At 41.5% G+C, this 19,743-nt stretch overlaps 1 protein-coding gene across 4 annotated transcripts; it reads right to left on the bottom strand.

Moving 5' to 3' along the window:
- Positions 1-182: 182 nt before the first annotated feature.
- scg3 (secretogranin III) lies at positions 183-18,380 on the bottom strand. 4 transcript variants are annotated; one of them, XM_061813803.1, is made up of 12 exons: positions 17,191-18,380; positions 16,439-16,491; positions 16,301-16,343; positions 15,869-16,072; positions 12,496-12,638; positions 11,449-11,595; positions 11,131-11,368; positions 9,935-10,051; positions 8,157-8,240; positions 7,461-7,568; positions 5,103-5,192; positions 183-322 (listed from the first exon to the last, which is right to left on the bottom strand). In XM_061813803.1, the coding sequence occupies exons 1-12, from the start codon at positions 17,285-17,287 to the stop codon at positions 204-206; spliced, it is 1,443 nt and encodes a 480-aa protein (XP_061669787.1). In that variant the 5' UTR covers positions 17,288-18,380; the 3' UTR covers positions 183-203. The 4 variants fall into 4 exon arrangements, with proteins under 4 accessions (XP_061669787.1, XP_061669789.1, XP_061669785.1 ...); XM_061813805.1 differs by having other exon boundaries at positions 11,131-11,365; XM_061813801.1 differs by having other exon boundaries at positions 186-325.
- Positions 18,381-19,743: the final 1,363 nt, after the last annotated feature.

Raw genomic sequence — 19,743 nt, 5'->3', positions numbered from 1 at the left:
AATAGTATTGAAATCATTTCAGTGCCTCATTTAATATTTTTTTTTTAATGACTTGCTTTCCCTCAATATGATTGTAGCGCGAATGGGACAGTAAGCAGGTGTTATGAATACAGTTTACAATGCCATGGGGATCAATTGTGAAGTAAGAAATGAAAGTTCTCTTTAGTATTCGGATCCAGTTCTGGAAACCGGATGGGGTGACGTCACAGGCTGCTGTAGATCCTCTTGATGGTGTCCCCCTCGTCCTTGGCTATGATGCCCTTCTCGATGTACGAGTCCACCTGCTGGTCCATGAAGTCCTTCAGTTTGGACAGGTCATAATCTGCTGCGCGGACAGAACACAACGGTCGTGTGAGCCCAGGCCAGTCAATTCTCAGAACAATATAAAATAATAAGTGAGAGGAAGTCATTTTGAAGACGCGCTTACACGATTTTTCATTCCGGAAATGGCGTCATCAAGCTAATTGCTGTGACATCGGTCCACCCAAGTTAAGTACTTTCTTCTATTTTTCCAAACTTTCTCTTTTATTTTTAATGGAATTTTTCACTTAAACAAATGTTACTCTAATGAAGTTGATAGTTGTTTTTCTTGTCATAGAGTTTGCGCTTCACCGGTTAGCATAGCAGCTAACTAAGCTACTTGTACTCCTGAGCCAAAAAGGCTGACAACATTAATTTGCACGTTACTACTAATTAGAGTAGTACTTAAATTGACTCAATATTCAAATAATGTTTTGCTTTTTCAGTTTAGTCGTAAATGCTTTAATCAGTTCCATTATTTTTTTAAAAATGTTTTTCAAATTCCAGAGTATCTGACAGGCTTTTGACAATACACGCAGGGATGAGAATTTTCAGCGGATTCGCGGAATTCCGAGTTTTTTGAGATGAACATATCATTTTTGTGAAACGTGTAGATTCGTTGAGAATTTTATTTTTTATTTTTTTTTGACGACTCTAGGCAGTCCGCCAACATCTATCGGCAACGTCATTGCTACCGGTTTCCATTAAATTTGCTGTTTATAATACTTATTTCTGAAGTATAACCTGTAAGTGCAGTAGCCTTTTTGATATAAATTTCACTCAGTCTACATTTTTTTATGTCTGAAGTTTGGCAAAATTATTTGGGTCGTTTGGACTCATTTTTTGAGTTTTCACAATATAAATGATTGCCTTGTATTTACAGTGTTAGAAGTAACCAGGGGTCATCATTTAACAGTGTGCTTTATAAAAATAAAATTGTGTTATATGGGTTGTTTTCATCTTTTTTTTTTTTTTTTACCTGGATTATCCTCCAATTATCAAACACCACTTGATTTGTGTGTGTGTAAATATATCAAATCAATTTCTCCCTATCAACACATCGTCGATCTTGTCACCTTTAATTTCCTTTGTCCTTTTAATCAACACCATAACTTTGCAGCAGCACCAGGTGATATCCAGAAATGAGCTTTGTCTTATCAGCAATCGGACCAAAAAACAAACATTGTTCCTTCTGTCATTAAAGAGTTAGATAGGACGACGACGAGCAAATTGGAACAGGAAAACCCCGGTTAATGATGCGCCTCCATTCGTGACACAGTTGCCGGGACACAATTTGCTGATGACAAACATAATTTGTGTTAGGGATTTAAAGTTCACTGTGATTAGATTATTTTTTATTTTATTTTATTTTTTTCCAAATCTTGACTATGAAGAAGCAAAACCAGGATGTGGCCTGTGCGCCCATCTGCTCTGCAGCCTAATCTGTGTGATGTGTAGGCGTACACAACCTGCCATCCGAGATTGCCTGGGAGCGTCTGGTGGCGCAAACACAATAAATGGCCGCTCGCTCTGTTTCTATGACACTGGCTGAAGTCGAGGAGGCTTTTGGTCATCACCTGCTGCTCTTTTCCAACAACAGAGCAGGATAAATATCACGACCGGACACTTCATCTAGTATTTTGAGCATTTATTCAATATCCTTGATATCTGGGTTACAGTTCACCTTCTAGTCTGCCCTTTCTCAACTTTGCCTTACTAGTAGAAGAAATATGTTGCTGAGCAAAACTGTCCACGAGTTGCCAATTCCATGCTACCGTATTTTCCGCACTATAAGGCGCACCGCATTATAAGCCGCAGCTTCGATGAATGGCCTATTTTTCATATATCAATGCATAGTTCTGTGTTTTTTATTTACACAGCGTGTAATTCTCTATGTTTGTGTTTTATTGAAGACCAAGCTTCTCCCGGGAGTGGAAATAAACAACTCGCAGTCTCTTTTTGAGGATTTTTCGCTCTCTGCTCAGCTACCGCTTGTTGTGAAATGAGGTGAGTCGAGTTCACTGCCACCACAAAACGGCGGTATTTTCAATTTTTGCAAACGTAAGCAAATAAATAAAATCACACAAATGATAGCTTTCTGCTACCTGTTTTGACGGATATCAAGGATATTAAGTAAATGCTCAAACGGCTTTCCATACGTTTACATGATGAGTCAGCGCATTATTATTTCGACCGGTGATTGTGCTCTTTAACTGCGAATGTGTTAAATGTATCATCTCTCCTTTGACCGAATGGTTGACAGGCAAGCTCGGAGGCGGCTGTTGTCCCAGACAACTGTCACACACTAGAATACTAATGAAGTGTCCCACTTAAAAGCAAGAAGATGAAAGTTAAAACCTCCCCAACTGCCTTTCCGTTGCCCTGAAAATTCAGGCTTGTCCAAATGATTTGATTGTTTCTTTTAAAAGGCACCCTGGCTTTGTGTTTAATCGCACCTGCTCCTCCAGACACGTTGAAATAAAGCCGCTGAGCCCGCCGCTGTAAAATGCAATTTTCATGCGGCTACCACACTCTGCAGCCGATGGCCCGCACAGCCAGAGCTCATCAACATTTCATTTCCTGCTGCCAAATGAAATGCTGCTGGGCATTGATTTTTTTTTTTTTTTTTTTTAAAACAGCAGGGACACTTTTGTGCGTCAATCAGTTTTCAGGGTCACTACCAGTCACATCTAAAGAAAACTTGCCAAACAACAGAAATAATAGATCAGTGAAGACATTTAATGATGGTTTGTTTGAGTGATAACTTCAATTCAGTTTCCTCTTTTTTTCCTACATCTGGTGTGAGATTACAAATTTTACAATTTGGACAACAGAGATAACATGATTTCATGCTTCAGGATGTTTTTTTTTTTTGCGCAACTTGCTGATCTCAGACGAGGAGCTGAATGGCAAACTTAGCGTGAGGTGTTTGACCAATGTGTTTCCAAGGAAATCAATTTCTATGCCTTGCTGCCACTCTTCCCATATCTCTATTATAACCAGATATTTGTTTTTGTAATCTGAGACACACTCCCTGTTGTAGTTTAATTGCGTTTGATGGTTTTTGAGGTTATGTCTGGCGTCCAAACCAAATTCATCCCAGCATCGAGTGGGAACAGAAAATGGCCTTTCCCAAAGGGTTCTAACAAAGTTGGAAGAGTACACTTGTCCAAAATGACTTAAGTTAATTGAGATTTTTGTTACACGGAGTGGAGCCCTACATATTTGTGGTTTGACATGTGAAAATTGTCAGATTTTTGGGGGGGAAGGTGTGTCCTTTTTTTCACTGAAAGCCCTAAGCCTTAAACCTAATGTCTTTTTTCCCCATAATGTTTATTTTTCATGACAGTTATAAGAGAATGTGAATTAATGGTGGATTTTCCCCATTTGTTGTCAAGCTCTGTCCCTATCTATAGCACTCGTGCACCAGCGTCATAAAATCACGTGACCTTTGTTTACCACGCCATATTGCCGGTCTAACAAAGCATTGTTCAGTGGTAAGTCATTTGGAGACGACACGAAAATACGTTTTATAGCACATCGCACTGAGTCTTGTCCGATACTGTTAGACTTTTAGAAGGTGAAAATAAATGAAGGTACGTGGAAAAACTAGATAAACTCGGCATTAGAGGACCTGTATTTAATGCCAAAGTCGATGTTTTTGCCAATAAGAAATCGGACTGTTAATTTGCTTCTGCTTCTCTTGGACAACTGGATCTACACATGTTCTAGTGAGTAAGTCGTCGAGATTCACACGAAAAAGATTGAAAGCGTCTAAAAGTCTGGACGCATACAAATACTTCGTGTCTGGATCTGTTCTCAATCAGGAATAAATCCCACATAGTGACGGGTTGTTGACTCGTGAACACGGAAGCGTTCGGCCATACGTTAACCTTTGCTGGAATCCATCGATCTTTTCAGCTAGTATTCAATACAAATGCCAATATTCAAATAAATGACCCCTGGTTTTACACAAACTTGTATTCATTAACTACGACTGAAAAACAGAGGACTGAGTCGTCTCCACGGGACATACACGGAAGCGATTGCGGCCACACTTAACCTCCGTAAACCTCTGCGACAGTTTTTTTTCAATACGCATTTTTCTCAAATGAGCCAACTTGGCATTATAAATACTTCTTGGTAATTTGAGATTGAGAAGAATAATTCCTACCTGAAATGAAGCGATCACTACACAGGCGTCTGTGTATTTTGGTTGGGCACCATCCATCATGTTTAACTGCCGAAATGCATCGATATTTTTTGGTCTTTTCAGCTGGTATTCCATAGAACGACCTCTTTGAATATCTGTCTCGTCCTTCGTGACAACCAACAGCACAACAGGTCCCGGGTATTGTAAATACTCTCGTCCCGTTCAAGGTCTCCCACGGTGTCGAGCAACTCTGTTTGACCGGCAATATGGCGAGGTGAAAATGGTGACGTCACGTGCACGAGCTCTGTAATTGCTAAAAATATGCAAATACCGAAAACTAAGTAGTGCTCGGTAGTGGAAGTGTGAGGAGAACATTTCTAACAAGACTACACAACCAGTATGTGGATTGGGGCCTTGTGAAAGAGAGGAACAAGTCAAAATTTACTGAAGGTTTTTGTTGTTTCTGAAGTCATCAGTCTCATCAAGTCTGCTCCAAATTCATTAACATCCCTCATACACTCATTTCAAGCGGAGATTAGGGACGAGAAAAAGAGCTTAAGAATTTGAGCTCCTCCGATCTTGTGACCTACTTGAAACCCATCCCAATTCTCGGGATTGAGCGGCCACGTTTTCCTTGAATTCAACTCACCGTCTTTGCCTTCTTGCTTGTTGTGTTTCTTCAGCCACTCGATGTTCTTCCGGATGGCCTCCAGATAGGTTTCCGACTTGCCGGGCCGATCTGTTTTGGGGGGGGGGGGGGAAGCAGACGTGAGGGCAATCAAAAAATATCAATCAAGAGTATTGCTTTTGCGCATGTCCTGATGGAATTAACATAATGTGTTCATAAATTCTATATGGATACCCGTGCAATAGTTTTGTGACACCAAAAATAAATCCTTTTCCCATGCTATTTATGGCTGAGGATCATCCCATTTTCCTCTGGATCGAGCACAGGCTCAGGAAATGACAGCGGCTGTATTGGGCTTTTGACTCTTATTGGACTGGCCTCATTCTGGGCTCAGCATTGACTCCTTGTGCTTTGATGGGCTCACACGTCCTGTCTTTATTTATTTATTACTGCTGGCTTTGCTGCGCGTAAACAAGGGTCTGCCTTGTTTTGAAGGGGAAAAAAAACCCCAGTGTGTGTATATATATATATATATATGTATGTATGTATGTATATGTATGTATGTATGTATGTATAAAACCAAATATGTTTACTTGCAGTTCAATTAGAATATGCACATATGCAACACTTGCATCCTGTTATCCTGTTTATTGTCAATTCATATGCTGTATACTGTAGGATGTTCCAGGACAGTTTTGAACCAAGCCAAGAATATCCATCCATCCATTTTCTTTTGCCCCTTATCCTCACGAGAGTTGCGGTGAGTGCTGGAGCCTATCCCAGCTGTCAACGTCCAGGAGGCGGGGTACACACTGAACTGGTCGCCAGCCAATCGCAGGGGACATCGAGACAATCAGCCGCATTCACAATCACACTAAGGGGCAATTTAGTGTGTCCAATTAATGTTGCGTGTTTTTGGGATGTGGGAGAAAAACTGAGTGCCCGGAGAAAACCCACGCAGGCACGGGGAAAACATGCAGACTCCACACAGGCGGGGCCGGGATCGAACCTGGGTCCTCAGAACTGTGAGGCGAACGCTTTACCAGCTGCTCCACTGTGCCGTCGCCAAGAATATCCTAAAATTTATTTTCTACATATAGTTATGAACTAAATGTGGTTTTCAACTATATTAATAGCCTATTTGAAGTGATTAAATGGACAATTCATCCTTATCAGTGTTTTCAAGAAAAGGGAAAGTTATATTTTCTTGTATCTGTGAAAAGGCACCCTATGACCTCTGTCAGACTTCTGTTGCTTTTGTTTCGTTAGTATGTATGGCAATTTAATGCTCTTTCACTCTTTTACTGTTTTGAGATTCCCCGATAGTCCTGTTTCTGTTGGAACCTTTGCAAATGTGGAGGGAACACAGACAGTTTTTGTAAGGATTTCTAAGTCACGTTTGAACACGTAACACTGAGCCATTGCAAAAACAAACAATTTACACATTTTTTATCTTTGGTTTACACAAACTTCATCTCTCTCTCTCTCTCTCTCTCTCTCTCTCTCTCTCTCTCTCTCTCTCCACCCCCCCAGTGGTACCTCGATTTTCGAACATCTAGTTTTTCAAACAAATCAGTTTTTGAATGAAAATTTCGAGAATGTTTTTCTTCGGTTTTCGAATGAAAATCGGTACTCAAGCGCCCCTAACAAAACCCGGAAATAACAGAACGCGCACGGCCAGACCGGCTGACCCACGACGCGCTATGTTGTGAATTACCACCCGCCTAAAAAAAAAAAAACGGAAATAACAGAACACGTGCGGCCCGACCGGCTGACACACCCACGACGCGCTTTGTCAATTCGAATGACCCCCTCCCCCCCGAAAAAGCGGGAAATAACATAACTCGCGCGGCGGTTGATTCGGTTTTTGAAGAAATCAGTTCTCGAACCGCCTTCTGGAAGGGATTGTGGTCGAGAACCAAACAAACTTGACCTGAACAGTATTGAAGAAAAAAGTTATTTACGGGTTATCGTTAGGTTATGAATGTTATTTTGAATAAATAATATCCTATGTCATTGTACAGTGGCGTAATGACAAATAAATGGCATTTATTCATTAAAAGACGTACAGCAAGACCTTAGGTTTGAGTCTCATCTCATCTTTGAAGGCACTAGGGTATTTTTTTGAAGACAGAGGATCTGTAGTGGGGCGCGAATGTCAGCAAATCCTGCTTTTTATGCAAGCACAAGGCTCGCTACCCACACTTAAAAATTTGGCAAGACATTCCGTACAATGGCGCGGCCCACCCGCTCTCAGATCTGCCTGCCTGCCTGCACTCGTCTATGAAATTAGCAGCGGCAGTCCAACCCAGCGGGTGGGATTTAAGACGGTAGCCCGGCGTGTGGTCTGCTCATGATGAGAGTTTTGCGGACACTGACTAGTAGATAGGCGATCCTCCTTGGTGGAGTCCTTCAGGTTCTCGTACTCCTTCTGCATCTTGGCAGCCTCGGCCTTGGTGTTGTCATCCTCGTCGAAATTCTTTCCGACTGCGTGGAAAGAGAACAGTCCATTAATCATCAAGCCTTTACTATCTAGCTTTTACCTTGCTCATGGCTATTTTGGGACTTTTTAAAATCAAAATTGGGTCCTTTATTTGCTATGGTGACTCTTTTGGAAACAAATATTGTTACATTGAATTGTTCCCTTGTCCAAACATTGACGAATAATTTAATCCGGTAGAAAACAAATGAATAAATTTAACACGTTCTACCCAACTTGTACACTTTAAAATAGTAAAAGATTGGGTATTTGAAAATATAGTTCTTGTCAATGGCGAGGCCTCTTTTGAGCAGCCACCACTGACTACAAATATTCTCTTTGTTCATCTATTCATGCCGCTGACATATAATGACATTCAGAATAATTAAATGCTGTTTCACAATAATTCACTTTGTGAGTACATTGAAACAAGCTCATTCTACGAGTGTACATAACTTTTTGTGACATTTTAATTAGGTGGTGTGCTGTGAAATTTCACATCTTGGCTCAGTGAATGTTGGAAAAATGAATTTAAGGCAAAACAACTAACCAATTAATGTTGATTTTGGACGTGTTTGGATGTGCTGTTTTTTTACCATCGGGTTCTGTAAACTCTGGAGGTCCGAGAGCCTTTCCGAGCTTGTTCTTGGTCTGCATTGCAATCATAGCGTCCAGATTTTCTAAAGAAGACCAAGGGGGGAAAAAAGAGGATTATGTCTTCACGTCACTCTAGTGCCTTAATTATTATTTTTTTAAATCCTGCACAGTACATTTCATTTAACTTTTCAATACATTTGCGTTCAATCATTTAGAACTATTCGTGTTGAAACATTTAGTAAGGTGTAATTTTTATTTAACATTTGTTATTTTTTGTGGTAGTACTTGGTGTATAGCGTGAGAGAACCACTCTTGCCTATTAGGAATCTTCATGCTCGTTCCGCGGGACGGATTTTTTAATTCAAAATGCTTTCTTAACACAGATGTATAAAATTGCTCATGTGTGATCTTAATCATTCAGTATTAATCCTGCTTGGATAAGTCTTCAACACAAATGTAGGTTAATGTTATTCTTTTGCGCAAATAGTGATTCGTCATTTACACTTACAACGACTTACTACTACTTGTCGCTTACTCGGTTTATGTTGGCAAGTTCTGTCTGTATTCACACCGCCTACTCCCACCTGTCTTTCGTCAAAATGCAGTTTTTTGTTGTTGTTGATTTTCAGCCTCCCCCTCAACATTCTTTTTGGACCTCTCTGACTCAATTGCGTTGAAGTCAGCTGGGAAAGAGGACGGCTTGCGTTACCACGTTGCCGGGTGATGGTGAAATTCTGACCAATTATCCCTCATAGCAACCTATAACAACCATATGGCCAAGAGGTTACCATGGAAACACACTTTACGTGTAAGGGCTGTTTTGTTCAGATGTGCATGGTCATTAATGGCCAGCTGCTACTCGGGGTCACGTGAAGGACACGCACGATCCATCTGCAGCCAACGGATATTCCTGTTGTGTGAAGATTAACCCCCTGATAGTATTTAGATTTATATGTTTATGTATCCTGATGTGCACCCATTCATTTTCAACGTCTCAAATATCTTTACAAATAAATGTACCAAATTTATATAATCAGGATCTTTTAATTGGATCTCTTAAGTAATTTAACAGAGAAGCTGTTGTTTTTAAATTCACTGCAGAGTAGATGTTAAAATTGGGAAGAAAAACAAACCCAGAAAGCAGCATGTGGAGCAAGATTGGCACTCCTTAATATCTGGTTGTACAGTCTTTGGAAGTGATGATTGCTTCTAAATGTTTGTCATATCCATCGACAAGCTTTCTGCACCTCTCAGGTGGTATTTTCTCCCCCTTTTCTTTTCCAGTTTGTTGCAAGGTATTGAACAGTTTTTTATTTTTCCAAATTGCAGATTTCAGCCCCCCAAAGATGTTCAATTAGATTGAGATCAGGACTGATTGTTTACAATTTTAAAACCACTTTTTTTTCCCCTTTTGAACCATTCATTGGGTGCTTTTTGATCTGTCCTTTGGGCCTTTGTCTTGCTGGAGGACCCATGTTTTTTGCTTCAAACCAAATTTTCTTACACTAAGACCGGAGTACCTGATGTAACAAAGCAGCCCCACATCTTAATGGCTCCTCCACAATGCCCAATGTTAGCAGTATACTGCATGTTATGATATTTTTAGCATTAACGTCAAACAACTGGCTGAATAGGCTACAATCTAAGTTGATATTTTGGTATAATCGACATACTCAGAATGACTAGAAACACATTATCTTTAATAATAGTTCCAAATCAAGATTGTTTTTGGTTGCAGGGGCTTCCCGCAAATATTGTGTGAGTAAAGTGGTCTCACCCAGATATGAGACGCCCTCCTCAGGTGTGATGGTGCCGTACTTGACCATCATCTTCACAAAATCAATCAGCGTCTTCATGATGGTGATGAGCGTCTCTCGTTCCTGAGCGTCTTGATCTGAAACAATCGCAAAGAAGATTAGATGGGGTGGAATAAACTATTAGTACTTTGTTACTTCTGCTACTGTATGTAAATGCTGGAGACTTTTCAGGCATCTGTACTTGAGTATTTATTTTGGGGACACATAATGAAATTGTCATGTGCAAGACTTGGCCACTGCTGTTTCACATTGGGACTGTAATTAGACAGGCATTTAAGTTGGAGTTTTTGTCACTGGCATTTCCCAGTTCGTTGCCTTGCGTTAGTGAGTTGCATTCAATGCCTGTGGGACTCTACGCGTAAGTTAGAGTAACCCTAGTCACAGCGATTCTGTGCCCTCTTGTTTGATCCTGTCCTTATTGAGTTGTAGTTTTCCCCATAGTCATCGGACCTTGCTGCATGTCTTTTGGATACTGCCTAGCCTAGCGTTTCTGTACCTCTGCCTTGTCGGCCTGCTACACCGTGTATGACCCAGTTTCCGGAATAAACTACATTGAAGATCATGCCTCTGCCTCGAAGTCCTGCACTTGGGTCCGCCCCCGTACCGGAGGTTTGTGACAGAAATGCATTCATATGATACACCAAAACGGGCTTTTGGGGTAGTTTGGATGAATGCTTTTCAGTATGATGTGTGTGACTGTGTCGCGAGTGTGAGCAAAATGAAAATCGCTTGTGCGTATAAGACTATTTCAGTACTGTGTGTGAGGTCATCCTGAATTTTTTCTTCCTTTGGCAGCCTTATCCAAATAAAGTTGTACGGTAAGTAATGTACTTGAATCAGTGTTGTGCGTACTTAACTGCAGATTGTGAGTACTTTTGTCCCGTCTGCGTAGGACATTAATGCTTTTGTGTTTGCAGTAATTGGTTGACATAGCGTTGATATTATTGTGTGGTGTTTGGCTCCAGGGGGTGTGGTGATGTGATTATGAATAATTAGTGCTGTTTGTGTGTGTGTGTGCGTGTGTTCCTAGACGACAATTTCCAAACGCAGACACGATAGTGACTCACAATCGAACGCATCAGGGCCATAACAGCAACATGTCAGGGTCTTTATCTCTGCTTGGAGGCCCATTTGTGACGCAAGTCTTTACGCTCACCGGAATTGAGACTCCTGAGCAGGCGGTAGAAATTGGGAAAGTACTGCAGATCCTGGAGCCCATCCTCGGGGTTCACTTCATTGTCATCCTCGCCGTCATCTCTGTCCCAGGCGTTATCTAACGTCTCGTCCTCGTCTCCCGCATCCCTGTCCACCTCATCCGTAACCCCGTCGTCTTCATCTTCAGCCTCCTCGTCCTCGCCGTCGTAGCGCCGGCTGGGCTGCTCCCATTTATCCTGCTGCCGTGAGGAGCAATTTTAGAGTCATTGAACTCAAATTCATAGCAGCAGCCATCGCTTATTAATCGCTACGACTCTACCAAGTTTTCTTCCCGGGCGTCCTGCGCTCCCCTGACTTCCTCGTCATCGCTGTCCTCGATCTCGTTGTTTTTGGCGTTTTTGGTGATGAGATCCTGCAGGGCTTCGGCGACCTGGTACTCCAATGTGTCCGCTTGACTTTCTGTTATCTGAGAAGACAAACGGCAAGAGTGAGCGCAAGTCTGCCGTGAGACATACATCGTATGATATTAATTCAAGCGAGTGAGAGAAACACAGGCCTTGAGGTGTCATAATCGAAATACTCAGGTGAACAAAATCCAACTCGCGTCTAATTTTATTGTATTTCATGCAGAAAGAGAGAGAGAGACAATATTCTAGCACAGGTGTGGGAAAAGTACTCCCAATTGGAAGTACATTCTAACTCTGGTAATCATCAAAGTATAGGACTGATTCAACTATTGTACTTATACTAAACAAAAATAAAAATGCTGCACCAGTGTTTTTGTCTCCTCTATTTTCAATGAGCTGAACTTGGAGATGAAAGACTTTTTCCACATATGCAAAACAACTATTTCTCTCATCAAATGCGGACACGTTTACTTAAAAATTGAGCACTTCTCCTTTGCTGAAATAATTCATTCACCTCGCATTGAAGGGGGAGAAAGTACAGGAGTTTCTTTATTAAAACGTACGAAGTAAAAATAGTCATCAGAAAACGAAATAAAGTACAGGTACAGTGGTGCCTTGAGATGCGATTGACATTCAAATCAATATCTCAAATCATCTTTAGCCATTGAAATGAATGGAAATGCCATTAAATTAGAACTCAAAGTATTTTATAAAAACAAACAGCAAAGATCAAATTAAATACAAGGAAAAGAATTATACAGTTTGTGTCACCCTTTTTGCTTCAATATCATGGACATTGTGCTCATCCTTCTGGTGTGTGTGCCATGGTAACTTGAGTTACATATAAAGCGGCCGTACAGTAAAAAAACAATTTGTACTTGTTTACTTCCCACCACCGCCCCTGCATATGGTAACGGCCAAACCTCACGCTGTGTATCGTGTGCTAGCGCCAAACATACCAGGCCTAGCTTGAGTAGTTTGGAAACGATCCGGTCGAAGACTCCTCTGTCGTCCTCCTCGTAGATCTTGTCTGCGATCTTCTGTACGATGTCCTCCGCCGTTAGCGGGGTGCCGTCCACCTGACGGAACGTGTCTGTGTCATCTGAGAGGAGGAGATGGGACATCGTTAGTCTCAGATAATTGTGTTGCCGTCCGTTAATTTGACAGGACACACTGCGTTTGTCTTCCAGCCATCCTCCCGCGAGCCTCTGGAGGCCGGCAATTAATTTAGCAATCAGGAGTGGACTTTTTCCACTGAGGGCCACTTATGGAAAAATGGTCCAATGAGATGGGCCTACTTCACTTTGAGTTTGTAACACATGCAAAATTCATATGCTGTAGTTTATGCACATTAAAGTATTTAAAGAAAAACAAAACACATTAATAATATATCACTATTACTGTGACATCTACAGTAAATTAAAAAAACATGATGTATCTTGCAACATTCATATTTTTTGATTTAATAAAAAATAGTGTGATATCTTGTAAGATAAAAAAGTGTCAATCTTAATTACAGTAATTTTTACAGAAATTGGAGCTGGTTAGACCTTCATTACAGTAACTTTTTAGAGAAATTAAAGCTGGTTCAACCTTCAATAAAGACTTATTTCTACACTCTTTCTACATTCAAACTCCACCTAGTATGCAGTTACTTTATTGCCCTGTCTCCCACCCTGACTTCTGGATTTTGGCCTGTTTTGCTGCCATTATCTGCCCCCGCCCCATCCTTTCCTATTCAAAGTGGGGTTAGGTGGTGATGAAAATGTGGCTATTGCTGTGCGGATTCTGCATTGACCAAAGTGCAGACTTGAACCTCTAAACAAACCACTGGCCATGTTTTTTTTTTTTTTTTTTGTATCAGTACCATTGAAATCAAAACGTATTAATATGTCAGTATTAATGTGACATCTACATTTAATGCATTCATGGGCAGGGTGGCAATTTTTTTGCCTTATTGAGATAAAAGTTTCCTAACAGGCCACAATCAAGGAAATAACACTTCTTTTTCATTTATGGTTAAGTTAAATCATAACTTGAGGCAGCCATGTTGGGTCAGGAAGGAAAGGAAAATTGCTCCGTGCTAACTTTGACCGATGAGTTATCCTCTCCTGATACCAAATTATGGCATCAGATTAAAACACTTAAATATTTTGATATACTGAAGGACATAATGCGTGAAAATCATGATGCACCAAAAATGGGACGCTGCCCACAAATGGGTTAAAAAAAAGACGTATCTTGTAACATTCATCTTGTTTTTTGATTAAAAAACAAAAAATCGTGTGACATCTCGTAAGATAAAAAAGTGTCAATCTTAATTAACTTTTTACTGAAATTAGAGCTGGTTAAACCTTCATTTAAGACTTATATCTACACTTTTTCTCCATTCAAACTCCACCTAGTATGCAATTAGTTTATTACCCCGTCTCCCACCGTGACTTCTGGATTTTGGCCTGTTTTACTGCCATTATCTGCCCCCTTTTTTCTTCAAAGTGAGGTTAAGTGGTGATGAAAGTGTGGCTGTTGCTCTACGGATTCTGCATCGACCAAAGGACAGACTTGAGCCTTTAAACAAACCACTGGACATGTTTTTTTCTCGTTTTTGAATATGTATTGTACAATTAAAAAAAAAAACAAAAAAAAAACCGTATAGTGGGATGGTGCCAAAGCGCTACTTTTATTAAAACAGAAATGCTGTCTGTCTCCTCCCTGCCACTCAACATGGTTACTTTCGGCATATATGTTTTCTATTTGACATGGCTTTCCCTTGAAAACCAAAATAGTGAATAGTTAACTGAATAAGTGATAAGTTTGAAAAAATAAATTCGTGAAGCATGAATTTGCGAGCAGCGAATGGTGAATATGCGAGGAACACTGCACGTTTTCTTTCATTTTTGCCTCGAGTAGGTGTATTGGCAAGTGTCCAAATACTTTGACAATGCCACGGCCTGTACATTTTGTTGCTCTTCCTTCGAAGAGAGAAGCTCTCGTTCCGGTTTGCCTCTTTTATCTCTCCCGTGCCGCCTACAAAGAGGAAGCGTGTACTGACTTATTGGATCATCATCGAGCCATCGTCGTCTCGCTCTGAGGAGCGAGGACGAAACATCGTTACATCCTCCGCTGCGTTGTGGCGGAACGGAAGCTCGCAGAAGCCGAACCAAATGATTTGCGTCTGAGTCACCTCACTTCAGAAATTCTGTTATGCTGAATCATACGGCGAGACGTTTGTATTTTATGATGTTTTGTCCCTGGATGAAATTCGACTCGAAAGGATTTATGGATGCTTGTTTTCAGGCTGACTGCAATCCTCTTGGATTACCCTGGTGGAGCTTACTTTTAGCTCGTGAAAGACACTGTCATACTTTGTACTGATAGCTCCTAAGGAGGAAGTTTGGTACTGTACTACTAGATTTTCTTTTTTTTTTTTTTCCTACCTAAAACATATTTCTACACACTTAAATTTAGGTAAACTACACCTGTTATGCAATTCGTCTCTTACCCTGCCTCGCCCCCTGACATCTGGATTTTGGCCTGTTTTACTGCCACTTCTCCTCTCCTCTTTTTTTTACCCTCTATTATATAATTTGAATTGTGCATCTTTTACGAATGTTGCTACAGAAAGTTGAATTGCTCACATGATGAATAATGTGTATAAAGTAATATGAATCTGGAAAAAAAAAATTGACTTTTTGCGTGGCTTGTACTTTGGAGGCATTGTTTTAAAAAGAGATTTTGAAGCTGCTGTTTCTGGGGCCTGCGAGATAATCTTGCTGGCATCCACGTGCTTGCTTTCATGTCCGCTTGCAGACGCACGTGGCACGTTCAAGGTTATCCAAGAGCAGCCTCAGCTGCACTACGGCAAGAGTACCGACCAACTGTTACCGAACTGAAGTAGCTGTTCCGGGTATCTGATCATTACTTCTGATGACATTTTACTTTTACTTGCTTTATTACAGTATATGTAATCCCCCCCCCCCCTTATCTTAGTGCAGTAGATTTCAAACTTTTTTGGTCACGCCCCCTTTTATGAAGATGAACTTTTTCCGCGAATCGAGGGTAGGGGTGGAGGAGTGGTGTTGGTGCTAGTACTGAATATTGTAAAAGCAGTACCGGGTGATAGCAATGAAAATGGTCATGACGCCGTGCCCCCCAGTTTGAAAACCTCTCGGTTAGGATTAGGAAAAACTGAAACACACATCTTAAGACATCTCTCCTGTTGGTTGAGTACAACTGGCATGAAATCAGAACTTTTATGGAGGGCTTTTTCCTCCCCTGCACTTCTACTGCAGAAGAAAGTGTAACTACTTTTGCCAGACGCTCGCTACTTGCCATGATCCATTCCGTTCTTGGTGGAGTCGTATTCCTCGGCCCTGCGGCGAGTCTTGGTGGAGTCAGATTCATCGGGAATGTACTCGTCTTTCTTCTGCTCCAGCGTAGCGACGCTCTCCTTGGATTTCTGGCTCTGGGCCAGTGACTTCAGCACGGTAGGGTCATCGCGGTCCGGCTCCTCAGACACGGTGGGCCGCTTGCTTTCTGATCGGCAGCACAAATGAAAATCAGACGCCGGTTCGCATCCACGGCTGTGCTGCCTTTGAACAAGGTTGCAAAATGGGTTGGCAATATTTTATGAAGTACAATATCATAAATCGCCAACATTATTTTCGGTTCTCCGTGCATTGACGAGGCATTTTCTTACTGGCAGTGCAGAAACCCGAACTCGGGATGTGTCATTAATTGATTGGCAATAGAGTTTCCTCTTACCAGCCGACTGTATGGCGGCCTTCACACTGTCCGCCTCAGCAATCTGAGGAAATGACAAGCGTTCAATCAATAATTTCCAGATCGCATATTTGCTCTGATTCTTAATGTTTGACTGGGGGAGAGACAAAAGAGGCTCACCTGCTCTTGGAGAGGTCTTTCTTCTGTCAGCTGTCGGTTGTACACAGATTTATCTACAACAATAATAGGCAAAAGACACTAAGGGGAGACAGACTTTTGTTCATTTGCATCTCATTGATGATTTGTTGGCAAAACTGATGCTTTTACAGTGGTCTTTTTGTGCAATGCTGTAGCTTATAGTCATCATAATTTTCTATATTTTAAATTTTTTATTTCTTTTTCTTTTTTGCCATGGTTGGACTTCGAGTTTTCGCTTCCAGGCGTGAAGGGTGTTGCCCTCCCACTCCCCCAATACCTCCCTTGGGCAGACCTTAATCGGATTATCAAACAAAAGATTAAACCGAGTCGAAAATAGACCACAGGCCCCAGCAGCCGCCGCTGAGCCGCAGCTCAACTTTGCTGTCTTCTGTTAATGAACAGATTTACTGCTAAATTGACATGGAACTGCTGGGACCAACAACAAGGAACTATAAATCAGACTGTAATCGGAGCTACAATTAGTCAGCAGTTAGAATTTTACTGTTTATTGCCAGTACTTTGCATCCTAAGGGTCTATTTTAGTTTAATTTGGAGGGGAATTTTGAGGTCTTGGCTATTACAACTCAGCATGTGTCACTTAAGTTTGTACCTCTTTGCAGTTAATAATTACATTTTAATGGTAATTCCCTTATTGTTGGTAATATATAATCTAAATGACGGTGCCACATATGGAATATAAATGAATTTTAATCCCATTTAAAAGGCCAACTCACCATTGCTAGATGCCGTCGGTGTTGGAAAAGCAGATATTTGGCTTAGTAGACTGCAAAGTAGAAGCTGGAGAACGATGCAAAGGTGTTTTGGCGCCATCCTTAACTTATGTAAAAATGTTAAAAAAAAAGAAAAAAAAAGAAAGGAAAGGAAAGAAAAGAGAAACTGGTTGCCGGTGCTCCAACCACCGCCACGGATGCTACAAGACTGCTAGCCGCTCGAGTGAAGCCCTCGGCCGGGGAGCGGCTGGTCTGATGTCGGCGTGGCCGCGGAGGGAGGTGGAGCTGTCTGCGGGCTGCGGTGCTGAAAGCAGGTCACGCCGAACGCTTCGCCTCCACAAAGGATGAGCGACGAAGGCTGAGCAAAGCCTCGTGTGAGCTACAGCATCACTGGCCAGGGGATGTAACGCAGCTCAGCACAACAGGACCTGCCCCCTCACTGAGGGGGAGGACGAAGAGGAGGAGAACGCTGTAAGAAGTGTCCTCACTACACTCTGGCATGGCATATACTGTACATACACATACTATGTGATGTTTTGGATTGAAAACACTGCAAAGATCTGTATCAATTTTGATTGTAGCTAATGCCAACGTTGTATTATTTATATAGCAATCATAAATTCAGGCATTTTTTTTTTTTTTTGGATCTCATTGGAACTCACCCAGGCGGCACGGTAGCTCAGCTGGTAAAGCGTTGGCCTCACAGTTTTGAGGTCGTTGGTTCAAGTTTGCACTTTCTCTCCGTGCCTGTGTGGGTTTCCTCGGGGCACTCCGGTTTCCTCCAACATCCCCAAAACATGCAACATTAATTGGACACTCTCAATTGCCCCGAGTTGTGATTGTGAGTGTGGCTGTTTGTCTCCATGTGCCTTGCGACTGGCGGGCAACCAGTTCAGGTTATATCCCGCCTCCTGCCCGTTGACAGCTGGGATAGGCTCCGGCACTCCCCGCGACACTCGTGAGGATAAGAGGAAAAGAAAATGAATGACTCACCCTCCGTTATTCAGTGAGAAGCTCACCTGTTTGCTTTTTTTGTGCTTATAAAGCAATAAAAAAATACTTTTCCACTGTTTTGTGGCCTATTGGTGTCAAGGAACTATGTAAAAGAGAGTTGAAGAGTTTCATTTGGACAAAAGCTGTGCTTTGCCACCATCTTTTGGCAATTAGAAGCATTCAAAAACCTGTTATGTAACTAGCCCCCCCCCCCAAAAAAAACCCTTCCTGTGTATTCTATGATAATAAAAATAACTGCTGAGTATTCTCATGACGTTTTGAAACCAAAATGCGCAAATCTTGTTTTCTTTTTGGCTGGTGTCTTTGAGCAAAAGTCATTTATTCATATGAATTGTAATATCCTATAAACATGAATGAAGCCCAACATCAACTTTTGTCATCTTTGGTACTAAAAGTAAAGACGTTTGTGGACGTTTTAAGTTCCTACAGATGCTTGGAAGGAAATGTTTTGTCTGATGGGAAAGTTGCTTGCGCATGTATTTTGTTCCACCACTCATGACAAAAACAAAACTGTACTTGATTTAACATATGGAAAACTGACCATTTCTAGGATTTCATTGATTGGCGGTGATAAGCTAATTGTGCAGCCACAGCTGCCATTGGGCAGTCTGAAGAATTAAGCGTGTCCGCCATTCTGTGCCTATGGGTCCTCTGGGCACCGGCAAACATCCATAATAGGCCTCAGATGTCAAGTAGTGTGCAGTTACCATAGTAACATGTAGGCGTCCCACTAGTGTAACAAAACGTTATACAGTAGTGGAAGGTAGTACAAGAGGAAGAAAAAAAGTTGAGTACTACGAAGGCAGTTGTTCTGCAGGTGCGCTCATCTCAAAGATTATTACAAATCAAACCAAAATTGGTTACCATCAAAATTGGCTTGCGTGCAATATCGTGCGACTCCGATTTAAAGTCAGCGACAGCTTCTTTCAAGTGAAAATTAATTCTCCCCCTTTCCTAAGTGAAGGTGATCATCTGCTGGCCACTTTTTGCAGCGCCGGTGTCTGACCTGTCCAGCGACGTGCGTCACACACAAGCTGCATGCGCCATGCTCAGCGTGGCCTCTGCCCACTGGCTTGTCAACAACAAGTGCAACCAAACGGGCAGCAAAGGCAGCAGACTCGTGCTCACATGACACATTTACGAGGGCGCTCTAATGGCCTATTTGCTCTGCGACCGCTACTTAGAACGCCTCAGACGGGCCATATATGCCATAATAATGTAGAATTGCATTCATCATTCCATTTTCCATACTGCTTGTATTTTAATACCGTTAAATATGACATTATTGTCGTAATAGTCAAAATAGGAGGTATATTCTTACAATTCTGACATACTTTGCTTTAGAAGATTGCTTACAAGAGCGCTATATATTTAAAAAAAAATCCCAGTGACCTTTCAAGGATTAACAATATCTTCAGAGGTTACAATCAAGGAAGAAGATCCCCCCCCCCCACCAAAAAAAAAAAAAAATAGCTGAGTACATGGCAGGTAGTTGCCATCATGTTTATTTTGGGGTTTGAAATTGGACTACATCAATACTGA

The sequence above is a fragment of the Syngnathoides biaculeatus genome, chromosome 3, assembly GCF_019802595.1.
Source record: "Syngnathoides biaculeatus isolate LvHL_M chromosome 3, ASM1980259v1, whole genome shotgun sequence".
In the NCBI taxonomy this organism is placed as follows: domain Eukaryota; kingdom Metazoa; phylum Chordata; class Actinopteri; order Syngnathiformes; family Syngnathidae; genus Syngnathoides; species Syngnathoides biaculeatus.
The sequence above is the reverse complement of the archived record's forward strand: the minus strand, read 5'-3'. Positions and strand labels throughout refer to the sequence as shown.

Bases quoted from the DNA above. Each gene is read 5' to 3' on its own strand.
- scg3 (XM_061813801.1), bottom strand. From the start codon at position 17,287: ATGGCGCCAAAACACCTTTGCATCGTTCTCCAGCTTCTACTTTGCAGT. The intron at 12,639-15,868 runs GCAAGTAGCGAG...TCCTCCTCTCAG, and splicing joins CAAGAACGGAATGGATCATG to ATGACACAGACACGTTCCGT. The intron at 5,193-7,460 runs GTCAGTGTCCGC...CCCCCAAAACAG, and splicing joins GGAGGATCGCCTATCTACTA to ATCGGCCCGGCAAGTCGGAA.